This window comes from Schistosoma mansoni, chromosome 1 (assembly GCF_000237925.1).
Source record: "Schistosoma mansoni strain Puerto Rico chromosome 1, complete genome".
NCBI lineage: Eukaryota > Metazoa > Platyhelminthes > Trematoda > Strigeidida > Schistosomatidae > Schistosoma > Schistosoma mansoni.
In genome coordinates, this window is record NC_031495.1 from 64,212,550 (window position 1) to 64,231,597 (window position 19,048).

Here is a 19,048-nt window from a genome sequence, read left to right on the forward strand (position 1 = left end):
TCCATAAAATTCTTGAGTCTAATGCATACTGATTTATTTCGTATAAACTATATTCATTAGCTAAGTCGATAACTCGATGGGATTTAAAGCGGGCGGCACTGAGTTTGAGTCGCGGAGTGAACATCAATTCTGAGATGCAGGTACACCCAGCTGACGAAACGCGCGTCTTGCATTCCACCGCTAGCCATTATCCATCTTCGCTTAGAATGTTTGTGAACTAAGGCAATATTAAGGCAGTCCGAAAAGGATGCACATATGCCAATAAGAGACTGATCAATTGTATTCCTAAACAACAATGGGAAGATATAAGCAAACAACACCAAGTGAATCTATATTCACTAAGTTTAGTTTATCACATTGTTGTGATGAGAGAATGGTCAGTCAGCCATTCAGCTACAACGTAGGACCAGGCACATATATGCATCGATCCAAGTGGCCATACCTCGTCAGCACAACAATATGAATACCAAATTCATAGAATTAGTTAATTTAGTGGTGGTAATATATAGAAAATAGGTTGTATATAAGGATATAGTACAGGAAGAATAACAGATATGAAGCCATTTTAATCTCAAGGTTTAAGGGAAGATAAAGAGTGTATACACCTATGCCATTGTGATCGATTCTGAGCCATGTCAAACATTGGTTACGATAGTCGAGTGGACCTCAATCAAGTAGTGTGAATCTACCAACATGGCTCAGACTAGAAGTTAGTGACTTCAAGTACTAATGCCACGTTTTGGTTTGACCGCCCCTAACTCTCTTCCAACCATCCCCAATACTAGTCAGCATAGCACGTCGTGGCAATCGGAGTTCAGATATACGTAACACGTGGCCCAACCATCTCAGTTTATGAAGATTTACAAACTCATCAACTGATTTACCATCATTCCCTAATACCCTGTGTCTAACTTCACTTTTACTTTCCCGGTGATCCCAGTAGATGCGAGCAATATTTCTAAGGCATCTGTGGTCAAATACTAGTAACTTGCGAGTATCTTCTACTCTTGATAGTCACGTTTCGCATTCGTAAAGTAGAACATAACGAACCGCTGAGCAGTATACTCATCCCTTAATTGATAGACGGATATCTCGCCTTCGTCATAGGTGACGTAAGTTAGCAAAAGCCAAACAGGCTTTTTGTATCCGTGCTGAGATTTCGTCAGACACCAACCCATTCAAGCTGATCAGACTTCCAAGATAAGTGAAGTTGTCGACACGTTGGACTACTTCACTCCCAATCGTATGTTCAAGTGTTGACGCAGACTAATCCTGAAGTAACAACTTGCATTTAGAGGGGGAGAAACACATCTCAAATATCCTTGTATTGTTACTCAGTTCTAACAGAAGATTCTGCATTTTATCATCGTCTTCACTAAATAGGACTATGTCATCTGCATATTCTAAGTCGTTAAGTGAAAGATTATGAACATGAATAACTTGCATTAATAAACATTGATGTCAAGTGTAACAATGAATCTCATAAACAAACTACTAAGATTTCTTAATAACTCAATAAGTAAGAAATTGAATTTGCTGATTGTTTATAATTTATAGTAAATAACTTCTTTATATAAATAAATAATACAATTAACATAAATCAATTTGAACTAAAAGTAGAAGGGGTTAATTTTTGTGAAGATTTCAATATTTTCATAATTGAAATTATGAGTCAATTGAAGTTAGATTATCAGGATTAATCTAGAAGAATTGAATGACCACCATTTTAGTAGTAAATTATCTCTAATTAATGAATATTATAAACTAACTATTTTGAAAATATAATTATTGACATCAAATGATAAGGGCTTTCCTTTTAAGGAGGAACAAACTTAGATAATACTTAGAGTCAAATATTCACTCTTTAATCGAATGTATAACATATTTGCCGATTATATTGATAGTATAAAAAAAACAACTTTGCATTCCATTTCAGTATCTACTTAGTATTGTTCAATTACAATGCAAAAGGGGGTTTTGTGGAGATTTTAGTATTTTTTTTTTTTAGTTGAGATCATGAGTCAATTGAAGAAAGACTACCATGGAAAATCTGGAAGCATTGGACAACCGTTTCGTCCTATTGTTAGACATTAACACCGTTGGATTTCGGCTCAGTGGTCTATCGGTTAAGTGGTCGCGCACGAGACTGATATGTCCTGGGTTTGAATCTCACGAGCGGGATTCCACTGCTAGACACTATCTATCTTTGCTTATAAGAGAGACACAAAGTTTTTACAAGACTAAGAAGAAGGATACAGTTTTGTTGAACTATGGAGTTTAAATATGGTGAGAGGAAAGCAGTTAGAATTTTTTAATACTTGAACATCTAATCGACTATAATCATTCTGTTGATCCACAGTTTGATTTTAAGGTTCTATAAATGGTTCATTCAAATCTATCTAAGATTTCTTCGTATCTGAATCCTAAAAATAGACGAAGCTCTCACCATCCATGAGCTCAAGTCAGAACTATGCGTACAAAAGAGGTATGCTTCATCATTATCACTGCCTTGTCTTCTGTCTATTATTATTATTACTGTCTTCCTCCTTTTGTGGGAGACAAGAAACCATATTCCAGTGGAGGAAGAAATCAGGAAGAAGCGCTGGAAGTCGATAGAACTTACACTCAGGAAATCACCTAACTGCGTCACAAGGCAGACCCTCACATGGAATCCTGAAGGCTAAAGGAGAACAGGAAGACCAACGAACACAATACGCCAAGAAATGGAGACAGACATGAGAAGAATGAAGAACTACTGGATAGAACTAGAAAGGAAGGCCCAGGACAGATTGGGTTGGAGAAGTCTTTCTCCTTTTACTTATGCCTCATATTTTCATTATTTTATTTATAATTGTTCATGATACCACTTCGTTTATTTCGCATCGCTATTACGTTTAATTACCTACAATTGTCATCATACTACATTCACTCCATGATTCGTTACTAACTGAATAAATCTTTTGTTATTATTCATATTACGTAATCTAATATTGTAATCTTTCTATTACATCATTATGATTATTCCTTATCCTTAGAAAAGGGGTTTTTGTGGATATTATAGTAATTTAATAGTTACGATCATGAGTCAATTGAAGCTAGACCACCATGGAAAAACCTGGGAGCATTGGACGAACATTTCGTCCTAGTATAGGACTCCTCAGCGGTACGCATCCACGATCCATAACACGAGATTCCAATTCAAAACCTATCGGTCTCGCGAGCGAACGTTTAACCTGTAGACTGTTGAGCTGGTATTCAATGGTGTTAATGTCTAATTCATATGTCCTCACAGAATTTATCCTTTAACATAAAAGTTTTTTCGTATTTATATATATGTACCGTTACCCCTCGTGGAGGAGCATACGCCGCCCACCATCATATAAATGATTGTATAGCTTGATAATAAATTCGTTGAACAAAAGATCTTTTTGAAGTGAACAAGAACACCGGTGGAGACAATCGAATGTATTCAAGCACAAATTACAGACTATCTCACTAAAATCTGACATCCAGACAGTAAACAGTTAATTTGTAAAATAACCATCAATTGTCTCAATCTTCACTGTTCCTTCTGTAAATATCAGTCCGTCTTCTCTGATTTCATTGTTTATGCATTTTCCTGCCAATCGCGCTTCATTCCTATCCGTTCCTTATCGACCTTCTGCTAAAATACATTCTATGTGTGACCATCACTAATATACTACTTATATGGATATAAGTAGATCACACTACACTTTCACTGAACTTCATCAATTCAAAATAGATGCTTAGTAACTAGTAAACACCCTTTTAGTCTTCAATGAAAAAATTCTTTTGTACGTGTTTAAAATAAACAAAATAACAATTAAAAAATAATGCTTAAAGGCATTAAATGTGTTTATTGAAGTGTATAATATTAGGGTAAGAGATAGAATGTTGTAATGCAGCAATTAGACATTGTTGACAAGAATGAATTTCAATAATCATAACAACAATAGAAGCATCTATGCCATAACAGATTTAAGGTCATTTTTGAAGATGATAAAATTCAACAAAAACAAACAAACAAACAAACATAAGGAGAATGTGAGACAGTAAATAAAAGAAGTCCGGAAACAGAATAAGATGAATCATGTGATGATATATGACAGTAGTTATGAAGAGTTTATATCAGTTTCAGATTGCTTGAAATTAGATATGAAAGATGTGAAGCATTGAAATGATTATCAGAAGGGGGTTTCGTGGAGATTTCAGTATTTTCATAGTTGAAGTCATGAGTCAATTGAAGCTAGACCAACATGGAAAACCTGGAAGCACTGGACGTTCGTTTCTTCCTATTATGGGAGTCCTCAGCAGTGCGCATTCACGATCTCGCCTCACACTACTGAGGAGTCCTACAATAGGACGCAACGGCCGACCAGTGCTTCCAGGTTTTCCATGGTGATCTAACTTAAATTGACTGACTCATGATCTAAACTATATAGTATTGAGATGATTTGTGTTATAATTTGTAGCTTTGTGACCCTATCAATATATGGCGTAATGATATAGCCAACTAGAGAACAGTGACTTATCGACCAGACAAATTACACACAAAATCTGTACGAGCAGTCTAGAGTCTCTATCAGTCCTTCTTCCTGTCTAGCCCTACCTACTAAGTCAAGAACACTTATCTCAGCTTCTGAGATATGAGTCAAGTATTTTAAATCTACTGGGTTTTTATAGAAACCAAACAAACCACATCACACCATAAAATAGGAAATAACATTTGTACAAGATCTAACCAAAAAGTGACTGTGAATGTGGGAGATAGTAATTGATAGACTGAGCATAACTGAAGAACGGTAAATTGCACAGTAATAGTCTATAGGTCAAAATAAAGCTTATAATAAGAGGAACATGAATATGCATGGATTCCAAAGATTATCTTTCATCATAGGAAATCAGGTATCATCTAGACTAATGCCCAGAATATAAACGCGATCGACAGATGTCGACCACCACTCAGGACTAACTAACATAACAATGAATTCACTTAGTATTGTTTGTTTAAATATTCCCAGTACTAAGTTAATTTAAACTTCACCCCATTGCACAAGCAAGTGGCTATCAGGAATCAGTAGCTGAGTGGCGTTTGAAGCGAAAGGTACTGGGTTCGAGTCGCAGAGTGAACATCAACTCTGAGATGCAGGTACATTCAGCTGATGAGTCTCAAATAGAATGAAACGCGCGTCCTGGATTCCACTGCTAGACACTATCCATCTTTGCTTATAACAACAATGATTGTTTTCACATGTTTCATTAATGTAATCTTGATCCAATTAATGTAGTTACAAACAGTGTATTCTTATCAAACAAGTGACGTTCGAATTGCTAAATAATACAAAACTAATAAAAAAGAGATTCCTAGTTTAGATAGTGAGTGAGGTTATACCTGCACATAGCTGAAGAGTCCTATACTACTATCGAGCAACTAACTGGTGCTTCAAGGTTCTCAATGGTACCCTGAGTAACATCAGTCTATGATGGATACAATCTGTAAAGTAAAATACTTAACAATAGAAACTAACTTCAACTGAGATATTGTACTACACAAAAGTTTCAATCCATTTTGAAAACATTCGGTTCTACACTTCATATGCTCTGAATTGAGAACTTCTTTATTCTTAAACTAAAACAAAATACTGTACAGTATTTCATAATTTTTTTAATTGAAGTTTAACTAGGTCTACTCTATGACATAAACTGACCAGTTGCAGTCCTAAACATCAATGGGAAGATTCAAACAAACAATACTAAGTGAATTTAAACTTCATCCCATTGTACAAGAAAGTGGCTATCAACACTCAGTAGCTAAGTAAAGCAAACAGTACTGGGTTCGAGTCCCAGAGTGATCATCAAATCTGAGATGCAGGTACATCCAGCTGACGAGTTCTAAATAGGACGAAACGTGCATCAAACTGGATTCCAATGCTAACTACTATCCATCTTTGCTTATAATCCATTCTAGTTGTCATATTACTCTTTAAACTGTTTTTTCTTTTTTTTTTTATTGCTGTTATTGTTTATTGAAATGTGACAATCCTTTCCAAAATTTTTTTTCCTTTTTTTGCGTCATCTACCATAAAGCTTGTGAAAATCATGTTACTCGTTTTCGATTTTTTTTTTGGTTTCACTGTAGGACACCTTTTTTCTGTCCTAATGTTCAAGGTCACCTGTCAGTTACAAGTATGCAAAAGTACTGTATCACCAAAAATAGCTATTTTACAGAAGAAAAAAAAATAACTGGGTTCGAATCTCAAGTGGTGGAATCTTGGATGTGGACTTCTCAGGAGTCTCATACTGGGATGAGACGGCTGTTCAGTGATTTCAGGTTTTTTCATGGTGTTCTAACTTTATTTGAATCACGAATTCAACCTCTTCTGAGAAAAATAACTGCAGTACTCATTCTATGAAGTGTTAGTAAATTGATTATGGTATTATGATATTAAGTTAAGTTAGATAGTTCAGGTTTGTACTAATCCCTTATTCAATGATTATTTAAGCATGTCATTAAGTTTAGACTTCAATGTGGAAGTTAATAAACGGATAGCTATGACAAAAACCAAGCTTCATAATAATGTATAGTGCCTGACTGATTGATTGACTATTAACAATCATCTATACTTACTTACTACTTACGCCTGTTACCTCTCGTCGAGGAGCATAGGCCGCTCCCAGCATTCTCCATCCAACTCTGTCCCGGGCCTTCCTTTCCAGTTCTTTCCAGTTGTTATGCATCCTTTTCATATCTGCTTCTATTTCCCGGTGTAATGTGTTCTTTGACCTCCCTCTTTTTCACTTCCCTTCCGGATTCCAAGTTAGGGATTGTCTTGTAATGCACATTGGTGATTTCCTTAATGTATGTCCTATCCATTTCCAACGCCTTTTCCTAATTTCCTCTTCAGCTTTAAACAATAATTAATTGTAAGCGGTATTCGTCTTGAAACTATCTCAGTTGAGATACTGCTGAGATATAGAGACCACTGGAGAACTTTTGTATCTGACTAAAAAACTCTTATATAGTATTCACATATAATCACATGAAAAATCGGGTCTGAAACTGTCCGGTCACAAAGAATTCATTTATCCTTTACGAAAATTGATTTGTTGTTCAATCTTACACATTGCTAACTTCAACTGATTATGAACATGTTACGACAGTCATCGGATATTATTAGTGATAAATGATTCACTTCTAATATGTTTGAACTCTGTGCATCATTATAAGCAGTGGAATCCAGGACGCACGTTTCTTCCTATTTGAGACTCGTCAGCTTGATGTACCTGCATCTCAGAGTTGATGTTCATTGAGGACTCGAACCCATTACCTTTCGAGGTAATATGCACAGTATGCACATATGTCAATAAGAGACTGACCAATTACAGTCCTAAACATCAATGGAAAGATTCAAACCAACAATACCTACTGAATCTGTGGATCATTGTTTATTATGTGTATTTTAAATTAGATATTTTGTATACATTAATACCTGTCATCTACGTAGAATACGACTCATTTCTCTAGTCATTTGTTATTATTGTCGAAATATATTTATTATCAGAAGGGGTTTTTTGTGAAAATTTCAGTATTTTCATAGTTGAAAGCGTGAGTCAATCGAAGCTAGATCACCAGGGAAAACCTGGAAGCACTGGATAGCCGTTTCGTCCTATTATGGGACTCCTCAGCAGTGCGCATCCACGACCCCGCCTTGCGAGATCCGAACCCAGGACCTACCAGCCTCGAGTCAAAGCACTTAACCGATAGACCATTGAGTCTGCCAGCATCTAACGGTGTTAATGTCTAACTTCAACCAATCCACGAAGATTGAGCAACCGTTCACCAATTTTCCTCAGTAAGTTGTTATCTTACAACAGAAGTGGTTGAACTCCAATGGTCACTGCTTCTCACTAGAACTCCAGGACATATGTTTTGAAGTCAGTCACTAGTGAGCATATGATTATAATCATAAGGGTATTTTTTGTGGAGATTTCAGTATTTTCATAGTTAGAAATGTAACTAATGAAAGTTTTCATCTTTAAATTGATATATTCTTCTTAATTAATTCATTTTTCAGGTACTCTGGTATAAACTACACTATATGTGTAAGGGTTAAACATAATAACCGGTTGTCCAAACCAAGTAATTTAAAGAGGGTTTTCGAAACTTAGGCCTAGTAATTAAAAGTCCCTAAGCCACTGCTTGTTGGTAAAATGTTGAAAGAGATGATACTGATAATGTTGGTGATGGTGTTCGAAACATTATTATATATTATGATTATCATTATTATAGTCTATAGAAATGATACTTCATAAGGAATTAATATTGAACGCAATTTACAATTTATTAATCATTGAGTAGCGATCAATGTCATGTGTGCCATTTCCTTCTTAGGAAAGATGGAATTCTATCGACCAAGTCGCAATGTGGCCATTAGTTTACATGATTTGACATTACACGCACTATGTTGAAATGAGATGGTGGTTTGAGGCAGCCGACAGGAAACCTTAGACCTAGGTTTCGTGTTATTTGGCACCCGCCAGCAAGGTATACATGTAATCTTGAGGGACCTGATGCTCTACTCAGTGATCAATTAATTGTAAATACATCTCAGTCTTACAGAAGGTCAATCACGGCCTAGATAGCTAAGTGGTAACATCTCTGACTGTGAAGCTGAATGACAAGTCGTCTTATCCGTCAGGGAGAATCAGTTCCCTGAAAATTACAGGTACACCTTGTTGACGAATGCCAAGTAGCACGAAACGTAAGTCCAAGGTTTCCTATCGACTACCAATAACCACCATCTCGTTACATCACACTTAATAAAAATATTTCTCGAGATATCAGTAATACAGTGAAAGAAGGAAGAATAAGGACAGAATAATGTTCCTTACTTATTTTAAAAATAAAAAAAAATTTATGCAATAAATACCTTTTTCCTTAAATTCTATATTAAGAGAAAGGCTAAGATTAATTATTGACTCCTAAGTAATAATGGTTGTCATAGTGACTAAGAGTAAACTTTTCTAGACTTTAGTTTACGAGTCCACTATTAATCATTTCAAATTAATGGTAGAATATAAAAATTATCACTCTTCACTAGATTCATAGTCTATCAATAAAATCTTACGAAAATGACAATATTCGGCACCTTGGAGTTCGAGCTTAGAAACATGTATTGAACATTGAATACTTATCTTATTGACTCATTTCTTCTTAACAAGTCAACATGAATAAACACCAATACATGTCTGATCATCAGAAGGGGGGGGGCTTGAATTTATGAGTCAAATAAAGCTAAACCAACATGGAAAATCTGGAATCACTGGATGTCCGTTTCGTCCTAATAAGGAATTCCTCAACAGCGTGCATCAACGATCCCACTTGCATTGCTGAAGAGTCCCATACTAGAACGAAACGGGTGTCCAGTGACTCCAGATTTTTCATGGTGATCTAGCTTTAAAAAAGTGAATGACTATCCTAAACATTTAACACCAGTTCTTCATAATTAAAACATTTATAGTATCTATGATATGATATCCTTATAAAAAGCCATAGATTAAAACAGCGAACTTTCAATCATCAAGTGAAGAGTCACAATCACTTCAAAACTCCTTTGTTTTGTCTTGTGGATAGTAAAATTAACTTTTATACACAAAATCACTTGTCAATCTCGGTTACAAAATTATTGACCCAATAGATTACCGACATTACTTATTTCTACACGAACTTACTTACTTACGCCTGTTACCCCTCGTCGAGGAGCATAGACCGCCCACCAGCATTCTCCACCCAACTCTGTCCTGGGCAATCTTTTCCAGTTCTTTCCAGTTGTTATTCATCTTTTTTCATATCTGCTCATTCCTTCAACTCCCAGGGTAGAGTTTAAATGGTTTGAATTATTTTTTCCGGTTAGCTTTTTTTTAGCGAGTTAGTTTTTCTACAGGATGAGGTCGCTAACCCTATGCCCAACCCTCCTCCTTCACCCGGGCTTGGGACCGGCAGTAACTCTAAAAGAGTTGCAGACGAACTGCAATTAACATAAACTCCAAATATGAAATAATCTTCAGCGTGTTGATACTTTACAAACAAGCAGGGTTCTGTGGAGATCTTAGTAATTTTATAGTTAAATTCATGAGCTGATTAAAGCTAGATCACCAGGGAAAATCTGGAATCATTCGATAACCGTTTCGTCCTAGTATGAGACTCCTCAGAAGTGTGCACCCAATATTTATAATCACCAATACAAGGTGAATAAAATTGAATGTATACAACTATTGAAGGTTGATATCTTATAAGTCAAAAGTCACATTAATTCATTTTTTCAAAGTTTATTTCAAACAAAATCTAAATTCAACAATGAACCAATTAACGAATATCAATCAACTAGTTTATTATGTTAATTAGGATAAGTAGTAGTTTCTTTAGTTCAATGTTAATTAACTCCAATAACACTATTATTTCTATAGAACGTTATTTCATATAGTCCATTTTCATTACAGTAACAATTCAGTAACTCTAATCGTTACATTTCATTCATAAAAGTGGTTATCAGGACTCAGTAGGTAAGTGGATAACGCGATGACGTTTGAAGCGAAAGGTATTGGGTTCGAGTCCAAGAGTGAACATCAACTCTGAGATGAAGGTATATCCAGCTGACGAGTCGCAAAAAGGACGAAACGCGCGTCAAACTGGATTTCACTGCTTGCCACTAACCATCTATGCTTAGAATGCTTGTGAATTAAAGCTATATCGAGGCAATACGCACAGTATGCACATACGCCAATAAGAGACTGATAGGTCCTGGGTTGGAATCTCGCGAGGCGGTATCGTGGATGCGTACTGCACAGGAGTCCCACAATAGGACGAAACGGCTGTCCAGTACTTCCAGGTTTTCCATGGTGATCTAGCTTCAATTGACTCATGATTTCAATTATATAAAATCACTTAAATCTTCACAAAACCCCTTTTTAATAAAGACTGATCCATTGCAGTCCTAAACATCAATGGGTAGATTCAAACAAAACAATCCCAAGTGAATTTAAAGTTTCATTTAGTTTATCCAAATTGATGTAATGATTTCAACTGACTTAGTGAAAAGTGTGAATTTCCAGCCAACCATTCACCCACTCACCCACTTACCCTTCTCTATCTTATTTTATACACAAACTATTGCGATCATTTACATTTTGATGTATTACATCATTTGTATACCTGTCAATAGATCTACTTTACAAAATAGTTCATATAACCATTATGTAATCTGATTTTTTTCTTTTTCTTTGAAAAAAACCATTTCTATCGCCAGAATACAAGGATCATATGTATCGGAAAAAAGTTTAGGTAAGACCTATCATTTAGGAAACCAGTGTTTTTTCTTTGAATAATTTTTCTGGTTAGCGTTATTTCTAGCGAGTTGGTTTTCCACGGGATGGGTTCGCTTACCGCATGCCCAACCCTCCCCCTTTACACGGGCTTGGGGTTGGCAGTAGCCCCCCAACTGCGTCACAATACAAGCCCTCACATGGAATCCTGAAGGCCAAAGAAAAAGAGAAAGACCAAAGAATACATTGCGCCGAGAAATGGAGACAGATATGAGAAGAATGAACAAAAATTGGATAGAACTAGAAAGGAAGACCCAGGAGATAGTGGGTTGGAGAATGCTGGTCGGAGGCCTACGCTCCATTGGGAGTAACAGGAGTAAGTAAGTAAGTAAGCTTTTTCTTTTCCCTTATGTTTTATCGATTTTTTTTCTATGAACGTAGAGCTATTCAGCTTTTTTTACGAGTAACATTACTGGTTAACCACTAATATTCATGATGTCAATATGAATTATTGAAGGCTCTTTTTTCCAATCAACTAACACGATTTCTATTACATCTTCATCTTCATTGACTATTAAATCACACACAATATAACACTATGATTAGAATGGTATATACATACATACTTTAATTCTTACATCAAATCAATTGTAAAGGTTGGAAAACTACAGTGTGGATGCACCCAGCTAACGAGTCCCAAATAGGATGAAAGTTACATCTTGGATCCCAGTACCAGTTAATTTCTAATTGTGTTTAAAAAAATTTATCCATGTATGTTTATTATATTTTTGGGACTCCAGCAGTGCGCATCCACGATCCCGCCTCGCGAGGAGTCCCACAACGACCATCTAGTGCTACCACGTTTTCCAAGGCGGTCTAGCTTCAATTGAATCATGATTTCAACTATGAAAATATGTTATTTTCAGTAATATATAATAGCATTGTATTAAGGAGATCATAAACCAATAGATGTTATCCAAATACATGAGTGAATTCGGTTAGTAACTAACTACACATAAACCCTTTATAAATAGCAATTGATTTGTTTCATATGCACAGTGTTAGCTTCAGAAGTAGGAAAATAACATTTTGACTAGAATGTTATGATGACACCTTTTAGTACGTCTGAATTATTGTTAATTCGTTATGTACCGTTTGCTTCGTTCTTTGAAATTTTATGACATGATTTCATGTATTGGATGACTACGACCAGATAAGAGCGTTTTGTGGAGATTGTAGTAATTTTATTTATTGAATTCATAAGTCGATAAAGGCTAGACTACCATAGAAAACCTGAGAGCACTGAACGGCAGATTAGTCTTAGCATGGGACTTTTGAGCAGTGTGCGCCCATGATCCTGGACGGTAAATTCAAACCCAGGACCAGGAAGTTAGACATTAACACCGTTGAATACCGGCTCAGTGCTCTAGAGGTCAAGCGTTCGCTCGCGAGACCGATAGGTATTTGCTTCGAATCCCGTGTGCGAGATCATGGACGAGCATTGCTCAGAAATCCCATACTAGGACGAGACAGCTTTCCACTTATTCCAGGTTTCCCATGGTGATCTAGCTTACATCAAATCATGAACTCAACTATAAAATGATCGTTTATTTGGGGCGCCGTGGTGGTTGATTATTCATGTATGCAAGCTAATGACATGAACATTCACAGTGTTTAGATAAAAATAATAGGGGTTTATTCGAGGGGTTCATTTAACGGATTTATGACTGAAGAATGGAAAAAGTATACATATCATCGGATCGATAGGAGTTAAGTCTGGTTCGACCTGAGTTTAACCTTATTCTTGCCGGTTGTAATGTATAAACTGTCAAAGTTTAGAATGCTAGACTATAGTCGAAATAGAATATTCTAAATTCTAAATGATAGGCTTCTTTTCTAGATTTCGAATAAAATATCATTATAATTAATCATCAGGAGGCGAAACCCGACTGGATCATGGCACTAATCCCAAGTACCGTCGTGAGCGGTAACACACATGGTAGAGATCGGCCTAATCAACCACTCTATCTATACACACAAATGATTGCGATTGCTACAAAGAATCATTGCATAATTATTGTTGATTCGAAAAAAAAGAGTCTGCTCCCCCCAAAGGGGGTGTAATGGTTCTGCGTAAGCAGTGCAAAAACAGCTATTGAGACCCAGTAGTTGTGCCATGCTTCGATGTAGCACTCTTCTTCCTCAGAAGGACCTACCAAGCCTCACCATGTTCCTATGGCTGGAAAGAGAGGGGGGATAATCAACCATCGTTCAATGGTCCAAAAGATTTCCCATATTCGTTTAACCAAAAAATGAAAGTCAAAGAAATCTGAAAAAAAATCTTAATATAGAATATAAATATCTACAACTTCGTAGGATGCATCGAAAAAAAAGAAAAAAAATAGAGAAGAAATTCCAAAATGAATGAAATACCATTCCCTACAATGTAAACAGTGATTTTCAGTCCAAAAACAAAGTTAAGGGAAAAAAAAATGTGACTGTGACACTTTTTTTGTGGTTGTCTACATTAGCCTTTACATGCCAACGAAATTTACTTTCAAATGTACACACACACATACACATGCAACTAAAAAAATCAATCCAAATTGTTTGCTATTGCGTGCATTATATTCTGCTATAAGGGTGGTGATCCAAAAAATTTAATCAGCAATTTAAGGCTTTGGTTATTAATAAGATTACTGACCAAAGTAAATATTTCAGTCCTACAAGGGGACTGAAAAGATTGGAGATTGTGAAACCGAATGATATACGTTCATATTTCACAAGGAAAGTTAGTTTCATCAATATTTCGGTATACCTTATTGATGAGTTTCGATGACCACTAAACTGGGGTTAAGAGATTTCGTGTGACGTTTTTTCAGCCATTAAACATAAGAAATAACACTAAATGTACACGAGTAATTATTAGTGAGGTTAGACGTAGAGTCTTAGGGAATTATGGGAAATCAGTTGATGAGATCATGAATCATGTTACGTATGCCTGGACATCGACTACCACGACGCGCTATGCTGACTAGTATTGAGGATGGTTGGAAGAAAGTTAGGGATGGCCAAACGTCAACGTGGCATCAGTGCTTGTAGTCACTAAATTCTAGTTTGAGTCATGTTGGTAGATGTAGACTACTTGGTTGTGGTCCGCGCGACTATCGTAACCAATGGTTGCAGACTCTAGGTGACATGGCTCAGAATCGATCACCATGTCGTAGGTGTATACATTCTTTATCTTCCCTTAAACCTTCAGATTAAAATTGCTTCATATCTCTCTTTCTTCTTGTACTATATCCTTATATACAACCTTTCTTTTATATATTACCACCATTAAATTAACTAGTTCAATGAATTTAGTGTTCATCTTGTTGTGCTAATGAGGTGTGGCAACTTGTACCGATGCATATATGTGCCTGGTCCTACGCTGTAGCTAATTGATTGAGTAACACAAGATACAATCGATAAGAAATCATTTTTGAGACCCTGGTGTAACTCATCCTTCCTTGTTGACTACAATTTGTGTATATTCTGAACAACACACTATAAACTGAAAAAACTGATTCGAAACTTTGATTAGACATTATCATTGTAGATGTAGATTCATGTCAAGCATTGATAGAACACAAATAAAATAATAAAATCACTCAAAGATCTTTGTTAGTCACTTTTAAGCATTCAAATGAGAAATTTCACTGATTCTTTTAAGTGTAATATTTCGTCGCCTGAACACATCTTGTCCGATCACTTTGTTGATATGCTCAAAGATAATGTTTATGACAGTCTATTTGTGACTAAAATCAATTAACTTAAGTCTAGTCATTTATTTACACACAGTTCTATTGTATGGGGCGGAAACTTGGAGAACTACGAAAGCCATCATCCAGAGGATACAAGTGTTTATTAACAGTTGTCTACCCAAAACACTTCGGGTCCGTTGACCAGACACAACCAGCAAAAAGCTAGTGTGGGAGAGAACAAACCAGATTCCATCCAGCGGAGGAAGAAATCAGGAAGAAGCACTGGAAGTGGATAGGACACACGTTGAGAAAAGCACTTAACTGCGTCACAAGGCAAGTCCTCACATGGAATCCTGTAGGCCAAAGGAGAAGAGAAAAACCAAAGAACACAATACGTCGAGAAATGGAGACAGACATGAGAAGAATGAACAAAAACTGGACATAACTAGAAAGGAAGGTCCAAGACAGAGTGGATTGGAGAATGATGGTTGGCGGCCTATGCTCGATTGGGTGTAAAAGGCGTAAGTAAGTAAGTAGTCATTTAATTTAATGATTTAATATCAATATTTAGAAAAACAATATGATTCTTATTGGAATAACACATTGAATTATACATCAACTGTATTATTGAATGAATGAATAAATAAGAGAAAATGAAACACAACTATAATTTATAATGGTTGAATTTATGAGTCAATGTAAACTAGACTATCATGGAAAACCTTTAAGCACTAGACAGCTATTTCGTCCTAGTATGGAACTCGTCAGTAATATGTATCCATGATCCCACATGCGGGACTTATTCAGTGCTTCCAGATTTTCAATGATGTTCTAGCTTAAATCAACTCATGAATTCAACTATTATTGTACTTATGTAATACATTCTAGTATATGTAAGTTTAAAATAATACAACATAAGTTGATAAATATTTATTCAAAATCTTAATCATGAGTCAATTGAAGCTAGACCACCATGTAAAACCTGGAAGCACTGGACGACCGCTTCGCCTTATTGTATCACTCCTCAGGTCCTGGGTTCGAATCTCGCGAGAGCGGGTTCGTGGATGCACACTGCTGAGGAGTCCCATAATAGGACGAAACGGCCGTCCAGTGTTTCCAGGTTTTCCATGGTGGTCTAGCTTCAATTGACTCATGCTTTCTACTATGAAAAAATAATAAATTATCATAATATTTACAAAATGAATAATAAGTAGTATGTAACGAAATTCATTATAACCATTGAAACATATGACATGACTTTTAAAGATACTAATCATATTCATCCTAATTTGAATGAACTTCAAATATAAATATTGTAACATATCAAAGTATACTGTATTCTACTCAATGGTCACCATCTTCTCTTCTTATTCCTGTTCTTCTTCTTCTTCTTCTTCTATTTCTTCTCATGATCATTGTTTTGCTTTATTCTAGAATGATGTCATTGTAACTCCGCCTGCAGCTCTTTTAGAGTTACTGCCGTTCTCAAGCCCGGGTAAAGGAGGAACGTTGGGCATAGGGTTAGCGACCCCATCCTATAGAAAAACTAACTCGCTAAAAGAACGCTGACCAGAAAAAAATAATTCAAACCATTTAAACTCTACCCTGGGAGTTGAAGGAATGAGTAGATATGAAAAAAGATGAATAACAACTGGAAAGAACTGGAAAAGATTGCCCAGGACAGAGTTGGGTGGAGAATGTTGGTGGGCGGTCTATGCTCCTCAACGAGGGGTAACAGGTGTAAGTAAATGATGTCATTGTAGAATGGTAACCTATTCTAGAATCCTATAAAAATTTCTGATCATTGACAATTATAAGATGTTGGAGAAGATTTATAGCTCAAGGTGGGGTGATTTTTAATGTACGTTTAGTTCTTTGACCAAACCATCCAGTTCAAAAAACAAAACGTACATCAAAAAAATTGACAATTTGTATTGTTACACTTCGCTGTCAAATGCCCTGGTACGGCCGAGAATGGGGAGAGTCCGCTCCCCTTCTCCAAATGCTCTCACATGACCACGCGTATATAGCCTCTGTCAGGGAAGTCCTACTCACTGCCTTCTCACAGTGGCATTACTGTTGTTTACGAAATTGACAGGACGAAAAGCGAATGTCCGGCGCTTTAACCGGGTTGGTGGACACCGAACGTCCACCCAGGGGAGTTGGAAAACCCTCATTCCAAACCAATGGTGCACATGGACTGGCTCCAGTATCCTGCTGAGGGAACAAATAGCGTATGAATCAATGGTTGGTCACCGGCTACCATGGGACTGCATCTCCTTACAATGCTCCACTGCCTTGTGGATTATGCATTTAGGTCAAAGGCTCGGGGTGTGGCCTCCTAAGAAAACTACCTGCCTCAGTTTGGGCACCTGGGCAGTATCACAGCCCTCATACAAATCAAATGAGATTTTTGTGGCGCATATATATCTGGTGCTTCCTTGTACCAATATTTATGTGTTTAAATAAATAAATAAAATTGTTACATTTCAATAAATATAAACAATTTCAAATAAGATATCACTTACTTTTCATTATTTCTTCTTCATCATGATGATTATCAATACAATCTGAACAATGAGATAATGGATACATTTGATTCGATGTAGTATAGTTATTCATTATACTACTATTATCCATAAGAGTAGTAGTAGTAATAGTATTCATAGTAGTATTGATAAAGTTAGTTAATGTCATATTTGCATTTTTATCAATTAAAGTTTGTAACATAGCATATGGTATACTTAATATCAATCCAATGATTACAATGATACTACATATTACTATAGCCATATTCACACCACCATTTGATCGACATTTTAATGGCCAATATAAACAATTCACCCGATCAATACTAAATGCAACTAATAAACAACCAGAATTAAATACAAACCATGTACCAATTAATTCCATTAATTGACATGACAACAATGAGAAGGTATCTAATTTAATAATGATGCTTTGATTAGTTATATAATATAAACCTCTTCCAAGGAAATCATCCAAAAATGTATTTGTTATTAAGACAAGACTGTCAGAAATAGCTAAAGTGATCACATAAATAGAAAAACGATTCCATGGTTTATGGGTTAAAAATAAATAAAATGCTGACATATTACCAAATACACCAAATAGTACAAGAACTGGACTAATATAACCACGTAGGAAGCCGACAGCTGATTCCATATTCTGTACATGAATTGAACATTTTTCAATGAATGGTATAGATGAAGATGTATTCAATGATGTTGAAAACATTGTGTTTAGTTAAAGTGAAGCTGTTTGAATGATCCTTTTTTTATTTTGATGATTAAATTTATACTGAGTTTCAACGATAAAAATATATAAAAAAAAGTTCATATATTCACATTATATAAGTTTGTTATTGTTGTTGCTGGGGTTGTTGTGGTTGTTGGGGTTGTTGCTGAGGCAATTGTTTTTTGGTCATTATTTGAAAGGATAAATTATTTTTATATTAAATAATATTGAAGAAAAATAAAACACTCACCCCCTCCTCGTCTTATTTTAAACGATTTTGATTGGTTATTATATTTGTGTGTCTGTTCATCGATCACGAGCGGTTAGTTTATATATGTCTTTAATGTATGGTGTGTCTATAATTTTAAATATAATAATTAACTAATCAGATAGTTAGGTGTATTTCAAAGGTGAATATAAAGTTGTTGGCATCTTGAAGTGAAGAATTCTTGACTTCTTTCCATTGAATGATCTTTATGATAAATATTCTCGAAATGGTCAATATCCAGTAAGAGTAGGTTTGGAAGAAAGTTAAGGGTGGCCAGATCAAAACGTGGCACAAATCAATGAAGTTACTGACAATTGAACTGAGCCACGAACTTGAAATAATGATAGGGAGTGAAGTAGTTGAGCGTGTTGACAGCTTCACTTATCTTGGTAGTCTCATCAGCCCTTGTGGTCTGGTGTGAGACGAAATCTCA

The 19,048-nt window shown here is 35.8% G+C and overlaps 1 protein-coding gene across 2 annotated transcripts in view; it reads right to left on the reverse strand.

The window, feature by feature from the left end:
* Positions 1-18,347, reverse strand: part of Smp_001070.1 — a gene marked incomplete at both ends in the record, with an annotated part of 65,658 nt that extends 47,311 nt beyond the window's left edge. Inside the window, 2 exons of one of the 2 annotated variants that reach the window (XM_018795192.1) lie at positions 11,820-11,939; positions 17,874-18,347. In XM_018795192.1, the coding sequence (XP_018649529.1) occupies positions 11,820-11,939; positions 17,874-18,347 (594 nt within the window). Of the gene's footprint in view, positions 1-11,819; positions 11,940-17,873 lie in introns of those variants that run through there. The other variant, XM_018795191.1, reaches the window with a different exon arrangement.
* Between the last annotated feature and the right edge of the window lie 701 nt (positions 18,348-19,048).